Source organism: Epinephelus fuscoguttatus, linkage group LG16 (assembly GCF_011397635.1).
Source record: "Epinephelus fuscoguttatus linkage group LG16, E.fuscoguttatus.final_Chr_v1".
Taxonomy (NCBI): Eukaryota; Metazoa; Chordata; class Actinopteri; order Perciformes; family Serranidae; genus Epinephelus; species Epinephelus fuscoguttatus.
In genome coordinates, this window is record NC_064767.1 from 14,277,595 (window position 1) to 14,297,720 (window position 20,126).

Sequence of the window (20,126 nt, forward strand, 5' to 3'; positions counted from 1 at the left end):
AAGTGTCACAATCACTCACTTGACCCAGTTTTATAACAATAGAGTATCTGGCAAAATATACAACTATACAAGATTGTATTGCACAAGATGTAAGGAAATAGTGTGCATCATCTAAGTGCAGGTTGTCAGTGCAACTCGCTTTTCTTTTCTTTTGTTTTTTCACCACAGAGTGATCATCTTCATGATATATAATCTGTGCTCCTCCCTCAGTAGCAGTAGCAGCAGCTCTGTCCTGGATCAGTGGAGATGGGCTGAGGCGGAGAGAGCACACTCGACAACACCGAGACCGTTCAGTGTAGCAGCTACAGAAGGGAACACACGGGTAAGCTCACCCTAACGTTTAACTTAATAAATTAACACTAATTAAACACCTGTGTTGTTCCACACAGCTTAAATTACCAGCTGTATTTGACGGGACTGGCTAACACGATTGGCGAACGTTAGCTAGGTGAGGTTATCGTGTGTGACAAAACTTCGTCAGTTACCACAAACGTAGCTAACAGTAGTCAACCGCCGGTTCAGCGACACCTCAGCGGCAGCTTTTAAATGGTAGTTTAATATACTGTTGAATGTTTTCGTAATCGTTTAACAAGCTAGTTGCTAAAAGCAGGCTAACACTGAGGCATGACGTTACCTCCCGTTAAACTTGAGGCCAGACTAGTCGCTGATGCTGCGAACACAAATGTTGTCAGCGTGTTTGACGTGCCCGACGTTAGCTAGCTAATGTAACGTTAGCTGTTTGGGATTATTGTTAGCCTTAAATGTTATTTTAACGTTATAATGCGTTAACTGTGGAAGCTGACGGTTTAAGAGGGTTGTTGTAGTGACTCAGGAGCTAGCCAGTGTTAGTAGTTTACATTAACCTTAACGTAACCAAGTGAGCATCTGCATTTAGTCCTGCTCTGGAAATACAAAACCCACACTAGCATTGAGGTGGTGAACAGGACCCTGCCTGGCCAAAGCTTGTCAGACCTGCTGGCTTTTTGTGCTCCTTACTTAACCAGAGTCTGACCAAAAATACTCTTTTCACCTGAACCGGAATGACCTGTCCTACCTTTGACCTGTGGAGACTCAATTAACTGTGAAGTTCATATCTTTCCTCTCGTTCACTTGCATTTGTACCTCCATTTTATTGCGCATGGAGGATATCTTTCATTGAATTTTCTGAAGTCAACTACTGCATTGCACACTAACTTTTCATCTCCTTAACACCTACATCAGTTATATGGTCTGCAGGCTTTAAAACAACACAAACCCTCTGCTCCGCAGTCACTGCTACCAGCTGTTGTGTGGCTCTCCATGAAACAGCAATAGTCCCTAAATCATGGAAAGATAATATTGACCTCTGCCGGGCTATCCAGCTGGTCCTTACTGTTGTTTTATGACCTGTCCTGTGTGACCAGTTGGCTGCCATGTGATGTGGACAAAGCCTTGCGGCAAATGCAAAGTGTCTGTCTACCGTGGGAGAGTTCAACCTAGGAGAAGTCAACTGATATCACGCTGCATCTGTCCTTTTTGAGTTAGACTCATTGCTAATCTGTGTTGTCTTGTGTTTCTTATTTTGCATATTTTCATTTATGTGGTCAGTGTATCCCTCTCACTTTCTCTAATTCATTGTCATTCAGTCTGTAAGCTCCCATTTGTGAGGCCAGACAGAATTAATGCAATCGTACATGTACACAAGTAACCTGGCAATGATCTGTATTTGAGGTATCCTGGTAATGTGTTTGAGCACGTAAACACATCATATCCTGGCTTTAGAAACCCAAATATGTTACCTAGAGTGCTCAAATAGAAACAGGGATACTGTGTATCGTTGTCCTCAACACAATGGATGGGTAACACAAGTAATTAGTCTGTAAAAAGGCCGGCTGGGGTGGGCGTGTGTGTGATAATACATGATCTAATGATAATGTGTATTTTAAAATACATGCTGACATGTCTGACACGTTGATGTAGATAAATAGTACTGTCAGATAAGATTGCAAGATAAATTGTTTTGTCAGTTACTTATTTCATTACTTGTGGTAAGATAGAGAAGCCAAAGCCAGCACATTAGTGCGTGCAGTCACGTCTATCAGCCAGAAACCAAACTGAGTTCATTCCTTAACAGCTGAGGTAACTCAGCCATTACAGTAATGACGGAGATTGCTGGGACATGGAGGAGTCACAGACTTAGCTGCAAAGATTTACGATCAATAAACTTGCACAGCGTTGTGATCGTGTATATATTCTTACTCATCATCTTTGCATGGGTTGCTATAGCAGGAATTAGTTGACTTAAAACATCCTCATGTGAATTGGGTCAGCATTTGATAGATACATCAGCGCGACCAAGGATTCCAACCGATAAGATAACTGCAGATGTGTTGGTATCTCTGAATTTGACATTGCTGTACAGCAATATCAAATTTATGTCTAGATTTTGAAAATATGTCAGACTGTTCAGCAGAAAACTAGGATAAGTTTATTTTTCAACTGTTAAATCTGCAGAAACTGATTTTTTTTTTTAAGCCACTCATGGCCACCCGTAACAAGCTGTGAACACAACATTGATATATTATCACCTTTTACATTGATATGGTGATATTTTTAGCACACAGTTGATTATTTACACATCTAGCAGATACGGAGCAACATTATCGTGTACTTGGAGTCATATTTCTGTCCCTTTGTCAAGTGTAAGTCCAATATCCACTCTCTTCTAGTTCTGTTTTTGGTCTTCTGAGGGAAATATCTCATGCGTTAGCTACTAAATATTCCGCTATGTTCACCAGCTAGTCACTTACTGTGTCTGTCTGATGTCTGGTGCTTAGCAGCTAGTGTTTCGGAGCCTTTTCACTGAAAATGGCTGCTTCCTGCGTCCAAAGACAACACTATTAGAGAGGTCAGAGTGAACCAGAACAGTAAAGTTGTGAGCTGAACAGCTACACAATGAGCCAGTGAGCTGAAACTCACTATAAAGCCATGTAAAAGCAGAGAGGAACTACAGATTCAGGTGATAATTAATTCTCAGTAGGTTTGAACAACCTCTTTCACATTGTCACGTTGTTCTCACACTGTCATTTGCTATATTGTTATCATAGAAATATAAATTATAGCAACCTAGAATAGAATATTGGCAAATATATTGCAACCAGTTTTTAAAATTTTCAAGTATTTGTATCAGCCTAAAAATATCCAGTGTCTTACATACAGTTAGTACACCTATTTTTCCACAAGAATGAAGTCACTCAATTAAAAGCTCAAGCTGTCTCTTCACCTCGCTGTTGTTTTGCATTATCTCCAACATCTCTTCTGCATCACTGAACTGCATGAGCATGCATGCAGATGAACTCGTGCACAGCACCTCATTTACAGGATCACTAAGCTCAACAGAGACGTCTCTCACTCTCACATGACAATCACCATTTGTGTGGTGTCGAGACAGTCGCCTCCGACAGTGTTGCTCCTTTTTCCTCGTGCCTGTGATGACTCGGGTAGACGCAGGGGCTTACTGAGATGCTCTCAGCTCAGAGTCCATGCACAACAACCGGGCCTTTTGTCCCTGCTGTGCCCCCATCCGCCCACACAGTGCTCATAATGTCCTGGAGAAAGAGCGTCTTTATCGTGGCTTTCCAAAGACTCATCTCAATCACATATTTTAGGCTCAGCTCGAAAAGACACCAGCTTAAACAGGCTAATGCGACAATATGCCTACAGTAGTGCTGTACCCACCCACACAGGGTTTGACATTGACATGCGTGCATTCACACTTGTAGGGCTAGACAGATTTACTACTGTATAATCATTTAAGTCTTTGTCGCTTTTCAGAGAGCTGTAGGTTTCAGGGATGTGTCAGACCTCGGCAGGTTAAATATTGCATATTCTCTCCCGCGCAGCTTCTGAGGGTGTTTGTGTTTTTTCTTTGTGTTGAACATGGCTGAGCTCAGTGGCGCTTTTTTTATTTATTTTTTGACCACGCTCAAGTGGGTGCTCAGCTGTGGAGGGAGGGAAGGAGGGGATAGTAGGGGCTGGCCAGAGGCTTGCCAAATCGGATGAGAGAGCAGTTGGGAGGAGATAGCACAGAGAGCGAGAGAGGCGAGGACTGCAAAAGAAGAGGGAGAAAAGAGAGCAAGCCAGGGTGGGTGGAGAAGAGAGAGTGACAGTGTGTAGTGAGTGTAACAAGAGAGAAAAAAGAGGGACTCGCAGAGAGCAAAAGAGGGAGAGAGTGGTTGAGGCTGATATAAAAGGATAAAGGCGGGGTTCTGGTTTGTGTCACATGATCCCCTGGCAGGCTGTAGCCTAGTGAGCTCCAGGTGGCAGAGAGACCAGAGATACAGTAGATACAGAGAGAAAGAGGGAGCGGGTCACGCTAGCAAGGCTCACCACAAAGACAACTGCAATTCTTCATTTACCCCCCTCTCTCCTCACACATCTCTTTCCGCTCTTTTCTCTCCGTCCTTCAGGAATTCTTCCCGGTCCCACTTGCCTCCTCTCCTCTCCCGGCCCTAGCAGGCCAGGGAATGTCCCGGCAGCGAGATGCCTTACGTGGACCGACAGAACCGCATCTGTGGCTTCTTGGACATAGAGGAGAACGAGAGCAGTGGCAAGTTCCTGCGCCGTTACTTCATACTGGACACGCAGCAGGGAAGCTTGGTGTGGTTCATGGACAACCCACAGGTAATTACACAGGGCCGTGCTAGCTTAGCTTTTAGCTTCATTTTCGGGAATGGATCCCCCAGGTAACTGCACAGGCTAATATTTAATTTGTTGCTGGAACACTGGACAATTTATTGGCAACGGCACACCAGCTATCGTTAGTTAACTGTGTGGATGATCAGCTCTCATGCAATTGCAGGGTAACTGCAGGCCACTTTTAGCTAAACTGTCGTCATTCATTATGAACACAAAACTAAGTACAGGCCTAATGTTTCCATTGCCAGACAGCCATACAAGGATGGGAGAACTTGTATTATGTAATTGTAGCCGAAGGCAATTAGGGCCACATTACAGGCACAGGAGTAGGTCAAAACCAATGCTGTGTTTGTGTTTTAGCTACCGGCAGACATTTGTGTAAATCAGTTAGAATAAATATGTTAAAGTCTAAATCTGGGATTATTTTTTTGTCTTCTAGTCGCTCAGATGAGTCCACGCAGTGAGCACTGATATTTGCATTGACCTCAGAGGTCCTGATTTTCTGCTCTGTGACCCTCGGTGTCACAGTTATGACAGTGTAACCCATCTCTTGGTTTGTACATCATGCTGGTTTGGAGATGCTGTAGTTTTAAGTACACTGTTACATGAAGTATTCATAAATCATGTAGTGTGGGAGAGATTTTAAATAATTCAGCAGGTCTCTTTCTTTTTATAGATTGAAAAAGCTGAAATTTTAATGATGTTAAATCTGGATCCCGCAGTTTCAGAAGCACGGCAAGAAACTGAAATAAACTATCATGGAGAGCTTTCAAAGTATACTGTACTTACCCTGTAATATTGACTTGCTCTCCCACCACATTATATTCTGTCATTAATCCACAGCCAAGGCTCTTGTCTTGATCAAATGCTGAACAGTTAGTTTTAACTTTCTCTTTTTGCATATATTGTCCTTTTTACCGTCCTCCCACAGAACCTACCTGTTGGTACAGAGTGTGTTGGCTCCCTCAAGCTCACCTACATCTCTAAGGTAAGAAGAACACAACCACTGAAGCTTACGGGACACTAACGTGATAAGATGATGAATAAATAGAATCCATTTACAATATTCGGTTGAGCTAGGAAGCTAACAGTTGTGAGCTTTGTCCTCCTTTAGGTCAGCGATGCCACTAAGCTGAGGCCTAAGGCAGAATTCTGCTTCGGTAAGAAAACACTGATCATCACAATCTTGCCATCTGTTTTAAGTTTTCAGCAAAAGTAGAAAAATATTTATACTGACATGGTGTAGCTAACAGATTATGGACAATGGTGTAGACAGAATATGTCATGTTAAACAGTAACCCAATTGGCAATAAGCTTGCATCTTAAAGTATAAAACTTGCCTTGGGTGCTTTGCAAACATTGGCAATAAGGGTGGGATTAATCGCATGTTGACTAAGATGAGAGTACGCTTAATGTAACCTAAGGGAGCAATGTTTGCTGTCCTTGTCTGACCTCTAAACACGGTCAAGCTCTGCTCTGCACACACTTTTTCCACCATTGACCAGGCAGCCTCGTTCAACATTGTCTGTTTAGTCAACACAGAGCTGCAGGAGGCCACAGCAGTTGATTATGTTTGTGTTTATAAGGTTGAGCTATTTTAGCATTGTTTGTTTTTTTTTAAGATTGCATCCTCCTGATAAACATGGTGGTTGTGTTTGCACCTTACACATTTTCTTGGAGCATGTATTTTTTATTTTAATTTTATTTATATATATATATATATATATATATATATATATATATATATTTTTTTTTTTTTTTTTTTTTTTTCGGGGCATTTTCGCCTTTGTAAAGGACAGTACAGTTAAGTGTGAAAGGGGGAGTGAGAGTGGGGATGACATGCAGCAAAGGGCTACAGGCTGGACTCAAACCTGGGCCTCTGCGGCAACAGCCTTGTACATGGGGTGCCTGCTCTATCCACTAAGCCACCGACACCCTGGAGCATGTCTTTTTAAGTGTGGTAAATGTGAAGGCTTGTGTATGGGACATTTCTACCAGCAGTCCTGTTTGTATAACTGTCGTCCAATCCCCACCCCTATAAACATTTGTAGTGTCTTTATTTTTCCAGTTTTAAATCTTCATTGTTTATTTCTTTTTCTGGTTTACTGGTGCATAACTGGCTTTTAAGGCACATTACTGCCAACAAATGTTGATACATATGCTGAAATACTGAACCTTAGGATCGGGTTTTGCTTGAGGACAACTAGTTTTAAATGTCATTCTTGGAAATGGTCGGACCCAGTCCCCTCAACTAAAGGGAGACGATGCCCCTCCTCAAAATTGATACATTATTCCTGTGGTCTAAGACGGTAAAATATAAGTAAACCTCAACAATTCTCTCCCAAATCCTACCTAAAACTCAAACTTGTGATGTCATAGTGTTTAAAGTCTGGAGCTGCTCCACAGACAGTGACTTGGGAAAGGTGTTAAAGCTGACAATGCACCCAGGGGAATGTTCCCAGTGTATGGGTGCATGTTCTGTCAGAGGACGAGGAATACTACAATAGAGTAAAGCTCGTTTGGGTGTAAAAAAAGAAATCAAAAATTCTGTGGGTCACAAAATCAGGCTCCCATTCATCGTCTCTGGAGCAGCTCCAGACTTTATGCACTATAACATCACAAGTTTTAGACTCACTTATCTGGTTCAGAAATATTGATTGAACTTTCCTCAGCCATGGAAACAAATAACATATTGGAATTGATCATTTAGGTGGTGTTCCCCTTTAAGACATCAGAAAAGAGTGGGTAGAGAGAGTTCCTGAAGCTATTCGACCGCCTGACAAGCCGTTACTGAAGCGTACTTGCAACTTTGCAGCAAAGATATTACTTCCTCTTGACATTTGTCCTTGTCTCTCCACCCTGTGTGGTCAAGACAGGAATGAAAAATGTTGCATAAATACAAACTATCATCAAGTTATTTAGCGATAAACTTCCATTCCCTGTTATTGTTTACTAGCCCCTCTCCTCCTCTTCCATCTGCCTCAATAGCAGGAAATACTAGTGTGTTGACTGCCTTGACTGTGTGTGTGTCTAGCTGTGTGTGCGCGCCAGTTGCCTTGTTGAGGTTTTGACAGGATGCCGGCATCCTAATCGGAACCTGATTCAGAGATGTATGAAGTTATTTTTAAACTGCCGTTTGTGTGCCACATGTTTTGCTAATATCTACAAATCCTGCTGCTCCCCAGTTTCCTGCATCGAGCAACTAGATACATAGGGTGATAACGAATTTGGAGAAGTTGGGTAGTACACGTCACAGTTACAGATGTTTATACAGTGAGAAAGTAGAGACTTGATTGCAGTCTGTGATTGATGATGGATATGGGTCTGTGCCCTGAGTGTGTGGTGAGAGAGATCAAGAGCGGTGTATCCGTGTGAACTTTGCTACTTGGCTTCATTTCTCAGCAGCACACATTGTTTTATAATGTGTAACTATGAGTCAGATCTGATGCCCTTCCTCCCAGATTTGTCTTCCTAGTGCCGAGAGACCATTACACTTTCATCACTACCAAGCAGTTTACCTCCTCCAAATATACAATGGACACATTTGAAGGTTAAATGAGACCAGACAGACAGATTTATTTACAGGGAAAATGGGGAAAGAGGGAGAGCGAGGTCTTGCATCTGTCTAAGAGCTGGACCAAACACACAGAGCGAGGAAGAATGATCCTCATTGTGCCACAATGAGTTTGAGCTCCCAGTGCCTTTTACAGCTCGCCCCCGCCAGATTTACCAGTCCAGCTTTAATGTAATTCATTCCCATGGTGTCGAAAGGAAATAGAGGAGACACAGGGATGGTTTGAGCTGCAGAATCGAAGGATTTATGACAGAGGGAGAGAATGAGCGACTTGAGTTCTTTCAGCTCCTAAATCCTGATCCATAGCTAATCAGCATTTGACCCAAAAATTTCTTTGTGACTGAAAATGGGGTACGCTCATGTTCACATGGGTGTGAAAATGTGCGAGGATATTTGGTGGTTGGTGTGTTTTTGTTGTTTTTTTTCCCCTCCCAGTCATGGTTAGGAGTGGGAAGGTAGTGGCAGACTGAGACAGCTGGGTCATCATCCACATGCAGTGGGAATGCTGCTGGTAGTGTGTGGGAGAGTCCCTTGGCTCAGTTGTTTTTCACTTCCAGAGAAATCTGTGGCAGTGGATCTGCTCTGCTGACGCTCCATCATATTTTCTGTACAAGAAAGGCCAAATGTGCAATTAGCACCCACTTCATAGTACCTCTTTGTTCTTGCAGTGGCCATTTGCATGTGATTCATATCAAACACAGAATGAATCAGTTGATGTAGTCTGGAGAATGTAGTCTGGCTGTCTGAATATACTTTCACTCTTTTTATGATTCCCACTGCTTTTTTTTATGATCCATTAGTCATCAATGCTGGGATGAGGAAGTTCTTCCTGCAGGCCAACGATCAGCAGGATCTTGTGGACTGGGTCAACGCTCTCAATAAAGCCACTAAGATCACTGTAAGACAAACGCACGCACACAGTCACAGATAAACATGGGACTTACAGTACATCCCTGAGTCAGCTGTACTAATTTGTTCTCTTTGGCTCAAGTTTTATCTCTTGGAGAAACTTTCATTTCTTCCCCTTCTGTAGAAATGAGTGAGTGGACTGTCAAGAAACTAGATAGGAGTGAGTCAGAGCATGACTAACAGGATGCTGTATTGTTGTAATAAGTGCTGGGATAAAGGACTGTTTTCATTGTTCTCCGTGAAGCCACAACGATCCAGAAAGGAAATGGATATTAAGTGTGTTAAAGGCTAGTCAACTCCTGCATACATAGAAGTTACACACTGTATTTTAACTGTAGAGAAAAGGGGGTATATTAAACCCAAAAGCTGAATCTGTTCAGAATCTGTGTTTTATTTAACTTACCAAGTCTGATATGGGTGTATTTCCCTAAGGTGCCAAAGTTGCCTGATGGGCAGCAGAATGCAGAGAACCAGAAGACTTTGCCGGACGTGGTAGGGCCCAAGAAACAAGTCTCCTATAAGACGGAGATCATTGGAGGAGTCCCCATCGTCACCCAGACACAGGTAAAAGATTTAAACATTTCAGTGCTTACAGTGAAACACACCGGTGTCAAACTATACTAGTGTCGTCAATGAAAGTAAACAAATGTTTATTATTTTGAAAAAAAAAAAACAACTTCAGCTGTAAATACGCTTGTGAATTTTAACATAACTCCCACAGTACTCTGCAGTGGGCTATTTATAATTTTTTTTTTCTGGTACTTTAAGTTTGCCAGTTACTTTATTTTTGGTGCCTTTTCGCCTCAAGCACGACGGTGGTGATGGTGCAGACAGAGCAGAGCGTGAGGCCATGCATCGGTCCCACAGCCAGCTGCCGTATTTCCTGGGCAGGCCGACTCAGGAGCACACCGTCATCAAGTCGGGCTACTGCGTCAAGCAGGGAGCTGTGGTGGGTACCTGCCACTCTGTTGGTTTCAGTTGAGGTTTGTCAACACAGTCAGGATTGTGACTCTTGAGGTATCTTCCAATCAGGCATGTGGAGGTGGCTGGCGTCCCTGCTGGCTGCATACAGTCCAACAACAAGCTTTTCCTAAACACACTGCATTTAGTAAGCCTCACCGTGGCCATGCAACACCACTTATTAATGGCAACCTTACAATTACGGTAACATCCAGAAATAGCACCTTCATGTGGGAGGGAATGTAAAGTCTTATGACTTGTGGAATGTCAGATGATGAGATTTCAGCTTGATTGTAACAAGGAATTGCCTCAGGAAATACACAATTCTGTACTTCATACATGGCCAAGTATAATGAGTGTCACCTGCTACACATAGACATTGTAAACTGTGTTATATTACAGCTAGAATTAAAACTGTGCTTTAACCAGTGTAGCAAATTGACAAATATGACAGATTTTATTTTGTCTGGAAATTCTACAAAAGGTCTGAACATCTTTTACCTTCTCCCCCCAGATGAGGAACTGGAAACGGCGCTACTTCCTACTGGAAGAAAACTCAATGAGTTACTTCAAGTCAGACTTGGTAATTAACTTAAAGTTATGTGAAGCCTTTGAGGAATGTTTTTATTGTGAATTGAATTCACCCCCTCGGTCTGAGGCAGAGTAACAGCAAACACACTGTCCTGAGTTCTGACATGTTTTATCTGCAGTCTGTGGAATTCAATGCTTTCACTTCACGTGTCCTATCATGCCTTGTTCCCCCCGTCTTTTCTTACACACACACATACACACAAAAACACACACAGACTGTCCTCAGGAAAATACTGCACGTCCCATACCCTGTCCTTGTCCGGGTCTGCCCTTATTTGACAGCTCTATCTGTCTATTTGGCTATCAACAGACCCCAAGGACACAGACTCTCTGTCTGCTGTATCAAATGGCCAGGTCAAGAAAGTTACAACCATCAGGGTTTTTAGTTGCAGTTTGCTTCTTCTAGGAAAGTTCGCTGTCTTCTGTCCCTGTGAAACAGAACACACAGCCAAGACGGACTCGTTTTTAGACAAGAAAAAACATTTATCCTGTGTGTTTCCGTTGACAAGTTTTGACTCCTTTAAGTATTATAAAGAGATGTTTTCTTGCCTTCAGGAGAAGGAGCCTCTAAGAATGATCCCACTGAAGGAAGTTCACAAAGTCCAGGAGTGCAAACAGAGGTATTTAACATGCCCCAGCATTTTCCCATTATACAAAAATATGTCTATTGTCCATGGTGGACTGTGTTTACCTTTTCTGACTCAGATAAAGATACAGATGAGATTAATATGATCTGATCTGTTTCCCTCTTTGGTTGTAGTGACATTATGATGAGAGATAATCTGTTTGAAGTCGTCACCACATCAAGGACGTTTTACATACAGGTAGGATGTTTTCTGTGAGGAATGTACAGTCAGTCAGTCACAAACACTGGGGGGAAACACTGCTAACAGTACGTACAGTCTCACTCTCCTCTCTTTGCTCCTTGTTCTTTTTGTTTGTGTGTTCACTAGGCGGACAGCCCAGAGGAGATGCACAGCTGGATCAAGGCAGTCTCAGGGGCCATAGTGGCCCAGCGGGGGCCTGGGAGGTCTGCCGCTACAGTATGTATCTTGCTCTACACTACAACACACATATTACTAAAGTAGGATTCAAGTCATTAAAAAATCTGACTGGATACACAAATTTAGATACCTCAAATGTACAATTGAGAAGTGACCTCAGACTCGACTTGCATGTGCAGAACTTGAGACTTACTGAGTGACGTGGTGGTACGAGGAGGACTGTTCATGAGACTTATCTGTGTTGTTTCACTCATGTCATTTCTTGATTTATGTTTCAGTTTCTCGCTCTCATACAGCAGCAAGCTACAGAGATGCAGAGAAAATCCTTTTTTGAGATCATCTTAAACAGATGCAGAGTAGCAGAAACAGTAGTTTGGCAGTGTGTGTCGGATGAGTTTGCCCTATAACCTCATTATTGTGTTTTAAATATATTGAGCCCAGCTGTTCTAGCTGTGTAATCTAAAAACAAGATTGATGGAGATAAATTCTGCTCTGTAGTCTACACTAGTAGTTCCTAAACTCCCTAGATGTGGACTGGTACAGGGCCTTGGGACATTTGCTACCACAAGGAAACAATGTGAATTGGCAAGAAGAAAGTTGGTTATATAACTTTATAGGCTATTTTAGCATTTTTACCTTGAACCTCATCCGTCCTCGTCACTATGTTAGCAAAATAAAGATTTTTTTTTTCCCCTTTTTTGGCCGTGTTGTGTCTTCTGTAAGACAATCAACAGATGACAGAATACAGGAAATGAGGGGAGGGAGAGACAAATGTCCCCAGCTGGATGCAAACTTGGGACGGTTCATGTTTGGCACCTTAACCCCTGAGCCACCAGGCGCCCCTACACTGATTTTTAACTTAAGTGGGTCATCAGTACGTAGGATAACCAGTGCGTCATAACCACTTAAATAATAGAGGACTAGTGTACTCACACAGACCACCAAATCTGTGTGAGAATGTTTTAGAACCGGTTAATGAGTTTAATAAGCAGCCTGCATGCACAGAAACAGGCAGCTAGACTTGAGCAGGTGACAAGAGAGAAGTAAACCAGTTCTGTAGTCCTGACTGCAGAGGAGACAGTGTCCTCTGATGCAGTCGGTCCCTTCTGGTTAGACTGGAATTATTCTCAACACCTCTGCGCTGTCTGTTTCCCTACAGTTCCCTCTTTTCTTCCCTCCTGTGTCTTTCTCTCTCTCTCTCTCTTGCTTGTTTTTCCTCTCACCTCCCCTTTTCCTCTCCTGTGCCTCTTCTCTCTCTCCTATTTTCCCCCTTTCTTTCTTTGTCACATTCTCTCCACCTCCTCCTCTCCCTGTGGGCAGACAGCCCATCTGCTCTAATACTGCTTTGCACTGTGTTGTTGCAGATGCGGCAGGCCAGACGGCTGTCGAACCCCTGTATACAGAGGTATACGTCTCGAATCGGGGAGTGCAGCAGCACGTATGTCAGCTCGTCTAAATCCCCCCCTTTAAACTATAAGTTCACCTTTTTTTAATACTGTTTTCCACTCACTGGCTGGCCCCTCTGTGGTTGTAGACATGATGAGAGCAGATCAGATCTGACTGCACATCTGATGCTCCCTTTTTTTTCCCAAAAGCCAACCACATCCTAAGTATGGCTGTGATAACCCAACAAGCGCTCCTCCCTTCACGCCCTCGTCCTTGCTGCTTCTCTCATCCACTTCTCCTCCTTTGCTTTCCTTTTCTTTTTGCCGCACTGTCACTTTAAGCTCAGCTCAGATTTGTGAGCTCATTACATTCAGTGCGCTCAGACAGTTCCCGGTTAAAAAAAATAAATCTTCTTCCAGGAATTTTAAGAGTTGAGGTGTGCTTGATTTAGCTTCTCTCGCATGTGATGACTGTCGAGCATGGCAACTGAAATCAAGAACACCTCAAGTCGCTCAAATACTTCAAAGTAATATTTTTGCACAAGTACAGAATGACACTGAACAACTGGAATATGACCATCTAACCATTGGAAAGAACTGCAATCACTGCCTCCCTCCCTCCCTTATAGCTTCACCTGCACAGCTTTTACCTGTCCTCACCATGATGATGATGCTCCAGTGTAAAAATATAGATATACCTGATTTCATGTACGATCCATGCACAAACATACACTCACTGCATGACCTACCTGAGCAGCTTAGCTATGAATACCTAAAGCCTGTTTCTGTCTCTGTCTTTATTACTGGGTACATGTGTCTTTCACACCTTCTGTTTCTCTTCCCTTCGTGCTCTGTTATCTCTGCAGTCTGCTGCAGCTGTGTACCTGTCTTAGATGTGTGACATCCTGCTTGTCTCTCCTCCTCCCTCCTGTTCGCTGCCTGTATGTTTTTTTTTCTCTTTCTCATACACACAATAATGAGATACTTGTTTCCATGTTGACTTCCTGTAACTTTTGTGTGCTCAATGTTCTTTAACAGCTTTGAAATGAGGACTCGCTAATGCTGAATTCACACGTCCAGAGTCACAAACTACTGATTTTCATAGGGATTTGTTGATTCATTTACATTAGGGATGTCCCGATCTGGTATTAGGGCAGATCAAGGCGTTTTCTAATTAACCAGGATCTGCTATATTGAGCATTATAGAGCCTGACCTGATCCTTTGTATTACGTCGGCTATCACCCAAGCTTCTGTGCACAACAACGCAATGAGTCCAGCCTAAATCAACTCTCCCACACTCTGCTGTCTCTCAGTCTCCACTCCATGTGTCAAAGAGCAGGGACTGAACCCCGCCTGTGCTGAAACACTATAAACAACAGCAAAATGCAGTATGAAACCATTTATTTATGTCATTTACCTAATTTATCTGACTCGTTTCAAGACGCTTGCGTTTTACTGTCATCTGTGGTACGTGGCGTTCACTGCCCTGCTCAGAGCAGAGACAAACAGCTCTGTTGAGCCGACAACACCCACACTCACCACACCACTGCAAGTCCAACAAAAGCCCCCGCGAGTAAGAAGCCAATTAAAGTAATTCATTAATGTAGCCTTGCAAACAGTGTATAGACAACAAAAATAAACACGTAACTGAATACATTTAATTCAGGTAACTCAGGCAAAGGCTGAACCAAAGCAACAAACACTCAGAATACTCTCTTAAAAGGGTAGAGACATTCAGCGACTCTGTGCAGATGTATTATCTAGAAAAATAGAAATATCAGATCGGGCTCGATACCAGCAGATTGGGGGCAAAAAACCTGATTGGGTAATCCCTTATTTACGCATGAATATTTAGGTTTCTAGGAGCTATTTGAGTGTGCAAAGGGCTGATGGGACATTTCTTCAGTGTGGGCTATTATCTGATTTTCTGTCTAATCACATAAAATTCAGCATAATCTTGATTTTGGACTTTTGGATTCAGCATAAAGTATCTCTTAATACGTGTGGCTCTCCCGAGGATTTTTAGACATGTTTGTGCTAGGAAACTGATTCTTTAATCTTGTGATGCTTAGTGATACTTTGTGGATTTACTGATCAGAATTATCACAAGCCTGCAGAGTCACAGGGTATCACTGTGGAGCATCTCTGTGTCGAAATACAGGATCTCAAAGTTGGCACAGATATTTGTATTTGAGTCTTGATGTTTCTCTAACCAACATTTCAGCAGCTGCTCAGCGGCTACCCCCTTTTTGCTTTCACTACCTCTGCTGTGTTTTTCCTTTCCTCCCATGCTCCTGTTCTGTGTTTCAGAGATTGAAATCTGACAATGAAAAGCTGTGAAATAATGAGCAACAACCAACCACTGCTTCCTAAGGCACTCTGCTCCTCCACTGCAACCTGTCGAGACTACCAAAACTAAAAACCTGTTGACACTACTTCCACTACTCCCGCTACCTCTACTACTACTACTTCTTCTACTACTACTACTGCTACTACTACTGTTACTACCACCATCTCCACTCTCTAGCAATGCTACATTCTTCAGCACCTACAACCCTTCAGTACCAACTCTGCTAAAGCTGCATCAGGCTCCACATGCTGGTGCTAATTCCAAGTCTGTAACGCACTTTCGCTCTCCTCAAATAAGCTACACACGACAGGATCTCACTTTGCTTACTAACAACCACTCTCTTGTCTTCTCGCTGTCTCTGTGTCCTCCTGCTGTTTCTGCTGCAGGAACACGGCGGCCGCTCCACTTTCTACCGCAGCCACGCGGGTCCCCCCGTCCCTCGCTCGCCCATATCTGCCATGCCACCATGCTACCCAGAGTGGGGGGCTGCTGTCACGTGCGGCACACGCTCGCAGCCTGGCGTGGGACAGCGAGCACTTCATGAGCCTGCTGCCACGGCCCAGTCACAACCACACGCCAGCACGCCTGTCCCTGCAGGAGACGCGCCTGGCAAAGTGACCTGCGAGCCACCTGCGACCACCATCGATAGCTCTGAGGAGTCACCGTGGCGACGGCGGAGCAGCTTTGAGCCCCACATGCCTGAACCACCTCTGGACCTGGATGACGCTGACCTGCCAGTGAGCGAGGTCTGAGCCGTTGAACTGGGCGATAACACTTGCTTATCTGGTTGGATGTTGACAGAGATTCAGAGAGGAGACGGTGCACAACAGGTGTTTGTTTTTTGTTTTTTGTTTTTTGTTTTTTTTAAAAAAAGGGGGCAGGCATTGGTTGTCAAACCAAAGCTGTTGGCGGATGACATTATACAACGTCACAGACTCATGTTCTGAGCTCCTCCGTCAGTGCCGTCAGTGTGCTAGAGAAACAAGTCGGGTCACCACTGAACTGCACTCATGTGCCAAAGACGACCCAGTCTCCACCCACCACCACCTCCACCCCGCCTGCCTGCTGTCGCATTTATAATGGTGTATTTATTTACTAAGAGTTGATGTTGTCAGACAAAACTACAAATTTTAGTTAACTTGTGCTGATTAGGATTCAGTGACAGAGCTTTATTTTAACCTGTACAGGCACGACGATGTGACAGAGGATTTTTGTAAACCACTTTGTGCCAAGACAAATAAGGGAGCTTTCAAGTTTGCAAACTTTTTCCTCTTGACTGAAAAGTGTGTTCAAACTGAGGACTGATTTTTCATCACCTCTTTTATCTACGCAGTTAAACTGTGTGGTCCATTCATACACTCACTGATGTAACCTTGGATTTGTCTACTTTTGTTGGCTTGTGTATGGGTCAAGCGTAGTCTGAGATCAAACTGAAAACAAATTTTAATTTTAAGATTCCAGACAGGGGTGGGACAAGATGCAAAAAAAAAAAAAAAAAAAAAAAAAATCAAAAATATTTTTGTATTATGACCCAGCATGTATGATAATGCAAGACCAGTGTATTGCAGCCACATTTAATCTGATTTTTTTTTATTACAGTTAACAAAACTTTGGTGTAAATTTCTCCTTATTTTTCAGTATTTCTAAGGGTTAAGTGTTCATATAAAGGCATCCCCAGTGAGATTTTAGCTTACTGTAATCGACCACAAGCTAAATTATCTTACATATAAATCTAAAGTGTTAGTCACAGTTAAACATAGTACAGTAGGAGTACTGTGCAGAGGTGCAAAAGATAGAAACGTAGATGCTATCACAGTACATGCATCACTCCACAGCCTGAATCAGCCTCTTCGCAAACTACATTTCAGCATACCAGACTTTACGGACTCACGCTTGGATGATGTGGGAAGTAAACAAGAAGTACAAGGAGTACGCTTGTGTGTGTTTTGTAATTCATAGTAATAAAACCTTCAACAATAGGGCTCTCTTTCAGTTCTAGATAAGCTTCATGTCCCCACGGACAAGGTAATAACATGGTAATAAAGATTAATATACTGTATAAACCCCATGCAAACATTTCGAATAATTGTTTACCAGAAAAAAAACCAAGTTCAGACAGTTCCGTTGCATGTTGACATTTCAATGATTCCTCAGACTGTCTTTCTGTTTTTAGTTCTTATCTACGGCCGCTCTGTGTGTTGTGTGTGTGTGCAGGATAGAGCTGTGTGCAGCAGATTTATTTTTTATATGCTTTTAGATGTTTCTTGATTTTATCACGTGTACGTGTGTTGCCAACCCAGGAGCAGGCAGCCGCCTCATGGTTTTATTTAAACATGTCTCACTGTAGTCCTGCTAAATAATACACACTAATCTTTTTTTTTTTTTTTTTTAAGTGCCTGCTTCATTTCAACCCAACCGAGTCGAGCTGTTTCACCCTCTTTCAGTCTGGTGTAATTGGTTTGAATTGTCTCTATTTATTATGTGGATGACTTGAAAGAAATAAACACTGAAAATGTGCTCAGGTTTCCTGGAGTATTGCTCAGTATCGTGCTTATCTATCTCCGAAGGGCACAGTTAGTGTGTGAGGGTGAAGTGAGAGCTTCAGTTAGGAGGTGTTACTGCTGGTCCACTCACCAAGGCTCCTTCTGCCCTCTTGTGGCGAGAGAAAAAACTTCACCCTGCTTCACTTCCATTAACATGGCAAAGACTGAAACACCAGTTATGTGTTGATCTATATGATTCAGTTATCAAAAAGTAAATTAATTCCACTGGACCAAAACACCAACTAAAATGAAAGCAGATAAAATATCAACAGAAAACACAAGAAGGCAGCATATTGGGCCACAGGAGACACATACAAGCACTGAAAAGGAGAAGAAGCATGCAAAAAAAGGTGTGTGTTGGACCACATATTTCCTCTCAGCACACTGTAATGTGATCTGCAAAGCTTTTAATTACATATTATTACTATAATTAACACAAGGGCACAATATTTATTTTGATTTGGCAAATGTATTCAAAACCACAAATAAGAGAATCAAATTAATGTTAAATTAATTTAACTGCTTTAACTTAATTACTTTGAGTTTAATTGCAATGTGCTTGAACTTATTATTTGTGTGATTGAATCATCTTGATATGATTCCACTGAGAGTTAAAAACCAATAATGTTGATTTAGAGCCCTGAAGAGTTGTTCTTGTGGAGCGCTTGGTTCACCGAGTGGTTACAGTGTGTGCCACGTTACCGCAACATCCAGGGTTTGATTCTGTCCTTGGGATTTTTGTTGCCTATCACACCATCTCTGTTCTCCCATTTTCACAGTGTCTCTATCAAATAAATGCAAAAGTAACAATGAAGAATCTTCAAAAAAAAGAGCTGTCCTTGCAAATCATACAACAAATCAACACAACATAACTTACATGTAAAAAAAATGAGTCACTCTCAAAAGGAAATTAGGTTTTCTCTGCATGTACACAGTGATGGAAGACATTCAGATTGTTAACAGAAGTAAAAGTAGCAATACCACACAAGTACTGCATTGAAAATATCACTTAAATAATAGTAGTGGTACGTAAGAATGAACAAAATGTACTAACAATCATTCAAAATGCAAAATATAGCCCGTGCAAATGTTACATTATTATATGTGTTAGATTAAAAACATGAAAGTAGCAGAGGACTTTTATTTTGACAAAAATTATAGACATTTACTCCATAAATTAATGTTAAAAATGCACAAATTGGTGCATAAAAATTGACCAGAATGCAGGAAATTACATGTTTGATGCTCAAAATTTTCTGGCGAATGAAACCCCCTAATACTGAAACGAAAGCTACGCCCTTGAACACTGTCACTAAATGTAGAAATGAAAATAAAGTACAGTACAAGTACCTCAAATTTATACACTTTTAATGAACTTCAGTTACATTCCACCACTGCACATACATTCTACATATCCTCCTCCGCACTGATGATTCACTCATGTATGTCTTGGTATCTTTCATCAGCTCTTAATGAGGTGCTCGTTACACGCGCAGCCTCTGGCTTTGTACAGTATGTGTAGATGGATCTGCAGAGTGAGGTCATGGAGCAACACTGAATATGTAAAGCTTCTTCAGTCAGTCAGATAACCAGCCGTGACATATTCTGGGCTTCAGCCTTTGTGCGTGCAGCGTATTGTGGATACAGCATGTGTAGGCACAGCGAGTTGATAAGGGTGATGTCAAGAGGTTCAAAGACGGAGAAAAACAACATGTATAGCTGGCTGGTGTCTCGAGGTGGGAAGTGCTGTGTACTGTGAGTTTGTTCTGCTGCATCTTCACATGTACATCTCAGCTCCTCATTGGAGGATCTGAGACTTTGGTGTGGCTGCAGACGTGGAAACTGAGGCCCGTTTTGGACTCTCGAGGGCCTCACTCACAGCCAGAGATATTCATTGCAGACTGGAGTGGAGAGATCACACAGACCTCAATGGCGTCCATCCTCACTGGCCTTGGTTGGAGAATGGGTGTTCCTCAGAGATGAGGTTGTTTTCATGTGCAGATTTTCCCACCATTTCTCGCCTACGTTCCTGTGCTCCATGGGTATTGCCACATAATGGGTCTGATGATGCTGTAAGGTCTCGCTGCTGTTATATAAGTCTCGTTTGTTTTCGGGTCGGTCAGCGGTGCGAG

General features: G+C 42.5%; 1 protein-coding gene across 7 annotated transcripts; it reads left to right on the top strand.

Annotated features, from left to right (window-relative positions):
* Positions 1-210: 210 nt before the first annotated feature.
* On the top strand, positions 211-16,965 carry LOC125902998 (pleckstrin homology domain-containing family A member 1-like). Of its 7 annotated transcripts, none has more exons than XR_007451223.1 (14): positions 211-322; positions 4,449-4,662; positions 5,609-5,665; positions 5,792-5,837; positions 9,052-9,149; positions 9,593-9,724; positions 9,969-10,109; positions 10,635-10,703; positions 11,267-11,331; positions 11,472-11,535; positions 11,665-11,754; positions 13,080-13,153; positions 13,967-15,715; positions 15,838-15,971. XR_007451223.1 is itself a non-coding variant. In XM_049599570.1 (14 exons), the coding sequence occupies exons 2-14, from the start codon at positions 4,522-4,524 to the stop codon at positions 16,067-16,069; spliced, it is 1,284 nt and encodes a 427-aa protein (XP_049455527.1). In that variant the 5' UTR covers positions 211-322; positions 4,449-4,521; the 3' UTR covers positions 16,070-16,208. The 7 variants fall into 7 exon arrangements, 6 of the variants coding, with proteins under 6 accessions (XP_049455527.1, XP_049455524.1, XP_049455523.1 ...); XM_049599570.1 differs by having other exon boundaries at positions 13,967-14,041; positions 15,838-16,208; XM_049599567.1 differs by lacking the exon at positions 15,838-15,971 and having other exon boundaries at positions 13,967-14,041; positions 15,412-15,830.
* The last annotated feature ends 3,161 nt before the right edge of the window (positions 16,966-20,126 follow it).

What these genes read in the sequence shown, in the direction of transcription:
- LOC125902998 (XM_049599570.1), top strand. Translation starts at nt 4,522, where the DNA reads ATGCCTTACGTGGACCGACAGAACCGCATCTGTGGCTTCTTGGACATA. An exon ending in GTTACTTCAAGTCAGACTTG is followed by an intron (nt 10,704 to 11,266) that starts GTAATTAACTTA and finishes TCTTGCCTTCAG; the next exon opens with GAGAAGGAGCCTCTAAGAAT. An exon ending in ATCGGGGAGTGCAGCAGCAC is followed by an intron (nt 13,154 to 13,966) that starts GTATGTCAGCTC and finishes TTATCTCTGCAG; the next exon opens with TCTGCTGCAGCTGTGTACCT.